Source organism: Chrysochloris asiatica, unplaced genomic scaffold (genome assembly GCF_000296735.1).
Source record: "Chrysochloris asiatica unplaced genomic scaffold, ChrAsi1.0 scaffold00069, whole genome shotgun sequence".
Lineage (NCBI taxonomy): Eukaryota > Metazoa > Chordata > Mammalia > Afrosoricida > Chrysochloridae > Chrysochloris > Chrysochloris asiatica.
This window is the reverse complement of record NW_006408587.1, coordinates 14434865-14446192: the sequence shown is the minus strand read 5'-3', so window position 1 is coordinate 14446192 and position 11328 is coordinate 14434865. Positions and strand designations below refer to the sequence as shown.

Sequence of the window (11328 nt, the reverse complement as noted above, 5' to 3'; positions counted from 1 at the left end):
CCAGGCCCTGAAGGACATCATGCTTGACAAAGTAGAGGGTCAGCAAAAAAGAGGAAGACCCTCATTGAGATAAATTGACCCAGAGGATAGCAATGGGCTGAAACATAATAATTGTGGGGATACTATCAAAAACATTCCTTCATAAAAGTCAAGTGAAGGTGCTGGTAAAGAAATTTCCTTGTCTGTGAGAGAGCTTCAAAGAGTTCACAGAAAAATCCCATTATCTTTGAATTCAAAATTTCCACAAACTTTCTGAAGCCACCTCATATTTCCAAGGAATATGTACTTTGCTCAGAGTTGGCTGGTTGACACTGGCATGAGGTGCTTCCTGAGAAACTTCTGGATCTCCTTCCAAGAATGTTCCTGTGCAGCTGCATGCGGGATCACCTCTCCTCCCCATAGCATTGGCATGTTGGAGACCCACGAGCCACAGCATAGTGGAGCATAGGAAGGCTCTATGAGGTGGCCTGCCCCAGGGTAAGACAGCAAGGTCCAGTTGTTCTTGCCCTTCCTCTTCAGCTGATCTATGGCACACTGTGCAAATACTTTGCTGTTTAGATTCTTATCTTCCTCTCCCACAATGAAGAGGAAATGTCCGCGGGCCTTTTCAATGGGAAGGAGAAAAGACTTATTGGCCTCATCTCGAGGATCCCCAAAGTAGTGATTAAACGCTATTAACCCTAATGCATTCGTAGATAGTAATTGTGAATTGCAGGGCATTGACTGAAATATCTGACCACGATATACATGCGGATTTTGAAAAATAAAATTGGGCCCATTAATAAGTACAACAGCAGTGACTTGTTTTAAGTGAATAGCCATGGACAGTCCAATCTCAGCTCCTTTGCATACGGAAACCACCCCAATGCCTGGGCCGAGGACCTGAAAAATAATAGAAACGAGATGTTGATTCTATCCTTCATTTAGCAAAACCCCACAGTCTTAGACAACCAAAGAACTCCAATGGCCAATGGGAGCAAACAACTATTAATTCTTCCAACATGTTCAGCTCTACCGTTCTGAAATATATAATTCATATTCAAAGGAAATACTTTCTCAAAAGTCTCTCAGACCTTACTAACTGAATACTATGCACTAGGCATTGTATTAGATGCTGAGTTTAAAATGCCCTAAATAAACACTAATAAAATAAGAAATATAGATATGTTACTATTGTGACTAATACGAGACAGAGCATAATTGATTGGTATACTTTGTTGCACCAGTTCTGAACTCCTTAGAAGTTCAGAGAAAAGGGCATCATGGAGAGGTAAAAAATGAGGGAGAAGGTGAAATGAATAGGATTGAAAAACAACACAAAACAAAACAGCCTTTCTCAATTCTGGCTCACAGTGACCCTGTAGGACAAAGTACAACTGTCCCCGAGGCTTTCCAACGCTGTACTTCTTTACAGAAATACACTGCCACATCAGTCTCCCTTTGACAGGGTTGAACCACAGACCTTTTAGTTAGCAGCTGAGTGCTTATCTACTGTGCCACCAGGGCTCCCAATTGGTAGGAAAGTCAAATCCACCGCCATTGAGTCACTTCTGACCAATAGGGACTCTATGTAAGGTTTCTTTCTCCCACAGAGTAGCTGGTGGGTTTGAACTGCTTACCTCTGCTGTTAACAAACCACCACAGCTCCACCATGGCTCCATGATTAGTAGGACAGAGTGTTGGAACTGTAGATGATTATAGAATTGCTTTGGTTTGAAACAGGATACTAAGAAAAGTGTTTCACAAAGAGGGAGGCTTCATAAAGAAAGGGGCTTGACTTAGCTTTCCCTCTCATTATTAGTCACTAAACAAGTCTTTGTATACCATCCATCCTATGCCAGGCACTAGTGAAATAGGAGAGGAAGAAGAAGAAGATGAAGAAGAAGAAGAAAACAGATTCTAAATATTTTATAAATTCTATGATATTGGAATGCATGATTTTATCAATTATACTTAGCTGACAGAAATGCAAGAAATCCTTAGCATAAGAAAAAACAAACAAAACAGATTGAGTGAGCTATATACACTCTCTATTTTCTGCCCCATATACAAGGGGGACTCAAAATCTTCATGGAAAAATTCCATTATTTTTCAATTTCATTATTCCATGAATTTTTGAATCAATAAAATAGATGGGTTGAATCAACAAAAAGTCCTTCAAAAGAAAACAATAGGGCTGGTGAAGATGTGAAGAAATTAGAACCCTCATTCTTTGCTGGTGAAGTTGTAAAATAGCACAGTCACTATGGAAAACAGTTCAGTGATTTCTTAAAAAGTTAAACATAAATTATATATGATGCAGAAATTCCACTCCAAGGTATATATACAAAAGAATTTAAAGCAAAAATGCAAACAGATAGATGTACAACAATGTCCACTGCAGTACTATTCACAATAGTCAAAATGTAAAAACAATGTAAATGTTCAACAGGTGGATGGATAAACAGTGGTGCATACATAACAATGAAATATCACTCTACCATAAAAGGAGATAATGTCCTGGTACATGGATACCATAGATGAACTTTGTTGAGTGAAATAAGTCAGTCACAAAAGGACAAATATTGTATGATCCCATTTATATGAAATCTCTATAATTATATAGAGATTAAAGTCCATTGGTGGTTATCAGGAGTGAGTGGGAGGAAGGAGAAAGGAAGACACTCTGTTTAGAAGATACTCAACTTCTATTAAGAGTGATGGAAAAATTCAGGAACTGTTAGTGGTGATGGGTGAACAGCATGATGAGCATAATTGATGTCACTGAACTGTACACATGAATTTTGTTGAAATGGCAAAGGTTTTTCTATCAGTTTATTAATATAACTTTTTTAAAAGGCCACTTATTGAATCTAAGATATACTACCCAGATGCTTTACAATAAAGACCGGAGAAACAAAGTGAAAAAGATCCGAATAACAATCCTGGAATGCTAAGTTTCAAAAAAAAGGATAACTGATCAGAAAAGGAAAAAGAATAAAAACCATCAACAAGGAGACATACAGAGCAGCAAACTGCCAACTGTGCAGGCAATCACACTGTTGCCAGTGATGAGAGAGATGTGATCTCCCTTCTTACACCACACAACCTTCCTGTGATGAGAGGCATGCCCTCCCACTTCTACCCACCCAACAGCCAGTTAAGCCCTCCTGGAATTTCACCCAGCTGGCTTCCTCCTGCAATGACCACCCCATCCATTGCTCTAGGCCCCCGGCAGACTGGAGTGTGCTCTGGCAGACCAAGAGCTATACATCCACTATCTCAGACATCTGCAGGACAGGCCTTTGTACATCAAGCACCACATGACCACAGCCTCTGAGTCTGGTGGTATACATTCCTGCAAAGTGGGCACAGTACGTTTGCCAACTACCATGGCTGGTAGCACCTGCCCCCACCACCAGTGTGGTAGGAAATGGGCAATCTCATGGAGCCTATGTCCCACTTCCTCTGTCTCCACAGTCAACAGCCCCCACCTCAGCAGCGAGAGGTTTCACACTCCCAAATAGTAGGTGGATGACCTCTACTGCCTCCATGGTCAGCGGTGGGTGCACCCATGAAGCAAACCTACCGCAGCCAGGTTTGGCAACTAGCATTTATTCAAGTGCTTTACTATTTCTTTTTTCTTATTTTGTCCTTCTTTCAACCTGTTTTTCTTGGTATCATTTCTTTTTCTTCTCCTCCACCCCCACCTTTCTTTCTTCCTTTCTCCTTCCATCCCCTCCCTTTTTTTCACCATTAATTGGGAGCCAGTGAACCTAATCAGTCATACCTGCCACACCTCCTACCCCAGCCACTGGACAAGGACCACCATCTACTCCAGCACTGCAACATTGACAGTGGATGTTAGCTAACACCTGTCTAGCCTGGCCTCAGCTGTTCTACATGAGCAGCAATCAGAGGCTAATGCCCACACATCCACCTACTACCTAGTAGGTACAAGTGCTACTACCCAGGCACAAGTGCTAAGTATCCCAGTGCTGTTAAATTAGCAACCAGAATAATATGCCTGCCAAGTTGCCCAGATACATTAAATAAAACAAAAAATTCAGGGTAATGCAAACCAACATGTAATCAACAAGTAAATACAATCTCACTACAATGTCCTCGAGAAACCAGATAACTTCAAATCACATAAAAATCAGGACAGATGGCTCAAGCAAATGAACAAAATACTGGACCAGAAAATCTTGAAGGAAGAAATGGTATAGGACTATGTGGTAAGACATTCAAGATGACTATGTTAAAGACCCTTCAACACAATAAGAAAGATCAAGGAAAACAAAGACAACTCCAAGGAAGTCATAGACAAAATTAAGGGAAACATGGATAATACTCTAGAATAATTTAGGAAAGCAATGGAAAAGCAAATTGACAAAATAAATAGTAAACTGGAAACCACACAAAAACAGTAAATAGAAATCCAGAAGATTAATAATAGATTTTAAGAATCAGATAATGCATTGGAAAGAAAAAGGAATAGAATTGAATCAGTGGAACACAGAATTAGTGAAACTGATGAAAATTTCTTAATACTAATAGGCCAAGATGGCCAAATTTTGTCTCTCATACTTTGGACACATTGTCAGGAGGGAAGAGTCGCTGGAGAAGGATATCATGTTTGGTAAGGTGAAGGGTCAGAGAAGAAGAGGAAGACCTCCAATGAAATGGATTAGCCAAGTGGCAGCATTGATGGACTCAAGCGTGGCAACAGTAGTGAGGCTGGCCCAGGATCCGGCAGTGTTTTGTTCTGCTCTGCATAAGGTCACTATGAGTCAGTGCCCACTCGATGGCACCTAACAACAACAGTCCATTAGAAGAACAATCAGAAAAAAAGAATGAAGAAAGACCAAGAGTTATGTGGGGCCTATCAGGAGAAAAAACTTACTTGTGACTGGAAATTCAGAATGGGAAGAGACCAAAAAGAAAAGCAAAGAGAAAATTATCAAAGATTTATTGGGAAAAAACTTCCCTAATATTGTGAAAGATGTATTCAAGATGCTCAATGAATCCCAAATAGGATAGAACCCCAAAAGAAAATAACCAAGACATATCATAATCACACTTTCAAAACTAAAGAAAAGAAAGAATCCTGAAAGCAGCTCAGGAAAAGAGGAAGTTACTTACCAAGGAGAATCAGTGCCAGCAGAAATCATCAGACAAGAAGGCAGACACATAGAAAATCATGAAATCATTGTTCCCGAGGACTGTATACCCAGCAAAACTGTCCCTCAAATACAATAGTGAAGGTAAGACATTTCCAGATAAATCGAATTTAAAGTAATTTGTAAAAAGAAACCACCTTTGCAAGATATGTTAAAGGAAGTCTTTCAGACAGAGAACCAACAACAGTAGACAACAAGCTGAGATACAGTCACACAACATCACCTGGAAATTAACCCAGCCAGATATGGAAGTATAGAAAGTACAACAAGCCTACAAGACTGAAAATAGGGAACCAGAGATACCAATGGGTAAATAATGACAACTACAAAGCAGAAAGAGGGAATAAATGGTGTACTAACAGAACTTCCAAATGAAGATGAAGTCAAGACAATATGAAGACAGAATGGACTATCTTAAACTCAAAATGATAATAATAAGTTATAAGATTACCTCAAAGAACATTAATACGCCTTCTCAACAAAATAAAAAATGAAATCGTAATGATTCAGTAAACACTTAAAAAAAAAAAAAAAAAAGCAACAAAGAAAATGATAAGAAAATCCAAAAGCAAAACTAACTTAGCACACAAAAGTATATGAAACACCATTTCAAACTATAGGGAGCTGAATTACATATACAGAAAACCTCAGTAAAGAGAAGTTGTTGTAAACAGTAGTGGGAAGATAAAGGTCATAACTATTTCTGCAGTTAAATAGGAAGATCTTTTTGTAGAAATGAAATGCTAACCACTACATTTCATTTGAAAACTCACAGGAAAATCTTAAGGTTGTGCCCTTAGAAGTGAAGATTCTTTGCTGTTTACTCTTATATGTGGATATGTCAGAAAATATTGCTTTCTGACTATGTATATATATATATATATATATATGAAACAAAGAAACTATAAGCACCACACAAAAAATAAAACCACATTGCAAAATGATAGCAGTAAATTCATGTCTATTGATAACTACATTGAATGTAAGTGGATTAACTGCAGCAGTCAAGAGACAGAGAGTACAACCGGGGGGCAGGCTTGTAGTGTATACCCTTTGGTTGGTTGACGATGCATGGGGGGAATTGTAACCATGGCAATGAAATGATATACGATAGGATGAATGTAAAACAAATGTTCTCCCATGTAAACTATCACATAATTCACAATAAAACATTAAATTAAAAAAAGAGAGAGACAGAGAGTAGCAGAATGGATAAGAAAACATGATACATCAATATTCTGTCTTTAAGATACAAAGATAAAAATAAGCTAAAAATCAAAGTATAGAAAATTAAATATCAAGCAATTGTAAGCCAAAAGAGAGTGAGATTAGCAATATTAATTTCTGATAAAACAGTCTTTAAGGCAAAAACCAGCAAGAGACACAAGGAAGGACATTATGTAATGATTGAGGGGCCCATACAAGAGGGCACAGTCATAATAAATAACTACACACCCAATGAGAGAGTCCTAAAATACACAAATGACACTTCAACAGTATTGAAAAGAGAAATAAGCAACTCCACAATAAGAGGAGACTTTAATATACCACTGTTCATGAAGGACAAAATGGCTAAAAAGGTACAGAAAATCTAAACAACCAACCTGACCTTATAAAAATATTCAGAACAATCCACCCAACAAAAGCATAATATACATTCTTTTTCAGTGCACATGGAACAGTCTTTAGATTAACTCACAGGTTAGAACAAAAAGTTATTATTAATTAATTTAAAGTCACTGAAATACTAAAAAGCATCTTCTCAGATCGCAATGCTACAAAAGTAGAAATCAACAGCAGGAAGATCAAGGGAAACTAATAAAACACATGCTTTAAAACTAATGGATAATAGAAGAAATAAAAAATAAACATTTAAAAGTCCTTGAATCAAATAAGAATGAAAACATATCAAAATCTTTGGGACACACAAAAGTAGTCCCCAAATGATAATTTATAGCAAGAAATACACATATCAAAAAAGGAGGAAAAAACAAAATCGACATCTGAACCCTGCATCTCCAATAATTAGGAAAAAAAACTGAGAAAAAAAAAAGTCTTAGCATAGTAGTTATGAAACAGGTTGTGAACCTCAAGGTCAGCAGTCTGAAACTACCAGCTGTTTCATGGAAGAAAGATGAGGCTCTCTGCTCCCATAAAGATTTACAGCCTCAGAAATCCTGTACAGGAGTTAGAACTGACTCCATGGCACATAACAACCACCACCACCAGTCACCAGAAGAAATGAAATAATAAAAAGTAGAGCATAAATAAATGAAACAAACAAATAAAAAAAAAAAATAAATAAATAAATAAATAAAAAACAGAAAATCAGTAGAAATAATTACCAACGTCAGAATTTGGCTCTTTGAAAGAATTAATAAAAGCACTGGAAAATTCAACAAAGGAAATGAAAGAGACACAAATTACACAGATTAAAAAAATAAAATAGGCACTACCACACTACCAACTGAAATTAAAAGGATGATAACAGAATGTTATCAAGAACCGTACTTCAACAAATTTGAAAACCTAGAAGAAATGAACACATTTCTAGGAACACACTACCTATCCAAATTAATGCAGTCTGAGAAAGAAAATTTGAACAGACCCATGACAAAAGAAAAAATTAAATAAATGAATTTTTTTAAATGCCCAATAAAAAAGTCCTGGCCCAGAAAACTTCACTCTTGAGTCCTACCACTTAGAGAACAGTTGACAACAATTCTACACAAACTATTCCAGAACATAGGAAAGGATGTAATAATCCTGAACTCATTCTATAAAGCAAGCAAAACCAGGCAAAGAATCACTAAAAAAGAAAATTATAGATCAATATCCCTCATGAACATTGATGCAAAAATTCTCAACAAAACTCAAAATAATGAAAAATATTGGGTTTTCTAGTCAAAAAGACACCACAAGAACCTGAGATTATGGCCCTTGACCACCAATCAGGTCTGAAATGAACTCACCTTCGTGACCCAATGTTCAGCCAAGCAGCAGATAGGTACATAGCGGGGAAACAACACTAGTAAGGCATGCTCACCATGGAATGGCCAAATATTCAAAATTAAAAGGGCAACATTTACCTAAGGATAAAGCTGAGAAGGGATGGGAAGGGGGTGGAATGGGAATAGGAACTACAGGAAGTGGGATAACACGGTTGTTATAGGGAGGGAATTGCAATTATTCAGCTGAAACACAAAATATGATTTGTTTAATGTAAAACTGATGATCTTGTCTGTAAAACTCTCAATTCACAATAAAAAGTTTGGGAAAAATAATTCTCAACAAAAATGCTAGCCAGTAGAATCCAAAAGCATATCAAAAACAAAATGCATTATGACTGAGTAGGATTCATACCAGTTATACAAGGATGGCTCAACATTAAGAAACAATTACCATAATCCACCACAGAAATAAAAGAATGTAAAAGAACCAACTAATCATATTAATTGATGCAGAAAAGGCATTTGACTAAATCCAACACCCATTCTTGGTAAAAATTCTCAGCAAAATAGAAATAGAAGGAAAATTCCTCAACATAGCTAAGGGTGTGTACACAAAATCAATGGTCAACATTATTCTTAATGGAGATATTGAAAGCATTTACTCTGCAGTTGGGAACCAGACAACCACGTCCTTTATAAACACTATTATTCAATATTGTACTTGAAGTCTTAGTCACAGTAGAAAAGCAAGAAGGAAATAAAAGGCATTCAAATTGGCAAAGAAGAAGTAAAACTCTCTCTATCTACAAATGATATGATCCTATCCTAGGTAATATCAGAGACTCAACAAAAAAAACTACTGGAATTAATAGCAAGATTTGTCACAGTGATAGGATACAAGACAGGCAGACATAAATCAGTTGGATGCATCTACATTAACGAAGAGAGCTCTGAAAAGGAAATAAGGAAAACAACATTATTTACAATAGCCACCAAAATATGGCATACTTAATAAATCTAAGTATACGTAAGACCAATGCGATGAACACTACTATAAGAAATCAAAAAATACTTTCATAAGTGAAAGAATATACCATGCTCACTGATAGGAAGATTTAACATTGTGAAAATGTCAACACTACTAAGAGTGATCTATAGATATAATGCAATCCAGATCCAGATTCCATCTTTATTCTATAAAAAGATGGAAAAACTTATCACCAAATTTATACAAAAAGGAAAGAGAGATAAGATAAGCAAAGCACTAATAATAAAAAAGAATAAACCAGGAGATCAGCACAAAAAGATCAAGGCAAAAGAAGACACTGAGAGGAGAATAAGAGTTAAGGTAAACAAAAGTAAATACTATTATGTACATAATTCTGTAATAATAGTCAAAATAATCTAACAGAAGATATATAGATAGGCACTCAAGCTGAACAGGTGTGGGGAGGCCAATGGGACTATACTCATGAATCTATGTAGGCTTGACAGAGGATATTTCTATAGATGTATTTATATATGCTACAAACACATCCATGAATATAGTACAGCATACAAGGAGCAAAGTTATGAAAATGTCTTAGCTTTAATCAAATACCTTTAGGGAATGAGTCACTAGCCTGAGAGCACAGGACCATAGTCTCAGGAGACATCAAGGTCAATTGGCATATCGTAGAACACAAAGACAATGTCCTACATCCTACTTTGGGGAGTAGCAACCGGGATCTTAAACACTTGTGAGTAGCCATCTAATGAAGGTACAACTATTGGTGACTCCTCACCTGAAGCAATGAATGGAGGAAATCTAGGATGCAAGAAAACAACTACATCAAGGGACTAACTAACCACTTAAACCTTGGCCACCCTGAAACCAGAAGAACTAGATGATGCTAGGTTACCACTGCTAACTGTTCTGAAAGGATTCACAATAAGATATTCTAGATAGACTGGGATAAACAAAACTCAAAATTATAAAAACTACCAGGCTTACTGGTCTAATAGAGACTGGTGGAACACCCTAGATTATTACTTTTATTCAGTCTTCAAGCCTAGAACTGAAGTCTCCCCATGGCTCAATTTTCAGCAAAACAACAAACAGGCTATAAGGTGAATAATTGCACCAGGGAGGAACATACTCCTTAGAATGAGCAACTATACGAGATCAAGAGGACAGTATTTGCCCAGCAATAAAATTCAGAAGGGGAGTACAGTGGCTTTGTATGATATGCACTGGACAAGATCAGAAGCTTGGGTTTCTGCTCTGGCAAAGATGTACAGCCTCAGAAACTTTATACAGTGTTACTATGAGTTGAAACTGACTCCACAGCACTCAACAACAACAACAATGTTCAGAAAGCAGGAAGGGATAGGGATGAAAGACAAATGGAAATGGTAACACAGGGAGGAAGTAGGAAAACTGCTATGACACTGGGGAGATTGCAATCAATGTCATGAAACGAAATATGTATCAATTGCTGAATGGAAAACCATTTTGCTCTGTAAACTTTCACTCAAATCACAATGAAAACTTTTGAAAAATTCCCTTTGAGTTTTGAATACTATGTCTTACAGTAAAAGATAATCACAATTATGTGAGGGCGAGATGGAAATTCCAGAATGGATTTGGCCATGAAAGAAATTTAAAGTCATATAACATGGAATGAACAGACAGGATCACGTCAATTATGTGCAGGCCTTAACTCTAACTCTTTACAACTTCTGCCACCAAATTTGGTTCCAAGAATTTAGAGGCATTAGAAGACACTTAAAATCAATAGATGAAGAATAACACCTACAAGGAATTACAAGATTTGTGGTCTATCTTCCTGCAGAAGAGACAGTGTAGAGCAAGTATATTGGAAGGACTCAGAAACCCAACTCAGTCTTGACTTAGACATTAACTAGCCACCTATGTGGCATTGGCAAGAATGGTAACAGAAAAGTCATGCAGAAAGTATAAAGGAAATCTTATGTGGTGAAAAGCAGAATCACATAACCTTTTCATTTCCCATTTAAGTCAAGCAGAGGGCTAGCACACTGATATCACACCTATCGAATATTTCAAAGACAATTCTATCACACACATTAAAAATAGCCATTTAAAATAGCAATGCATCTGTTGTTGTTGTTGTCAGGTGCCATCGAGTCAGAACCGACTCATAGCAACCCCATGCACAGCAGAACGAAACAATGTCTGATCCTGGGCCAACCTC

The 11328-nt window shown here is 37.0% G+C and overlaps 1 protein-coding gene across 1 annotated transcript in view; it reads right to left on the bottom strand.

The window, feature by feature from the left end:
- Positions 1-291: 291 nt before the first annotated feature.
- BAAT (bile acid CoA: amino acid N-acyltransferase (glycine N-choloyltransferase)) overlaps positions 292-11328 on the bottom strand; it is a 20141-nt gene continuing 9104 nt past the window's right edge. The window contains exon 3 of the mRNA XM_006864715.1: positions 292-882. Coding sequence (XP_006864777.1) covers positions 292-882 — 591 coding nt within the window. The remainder of the gene's footprint in view (positions 883-11328) is intronic.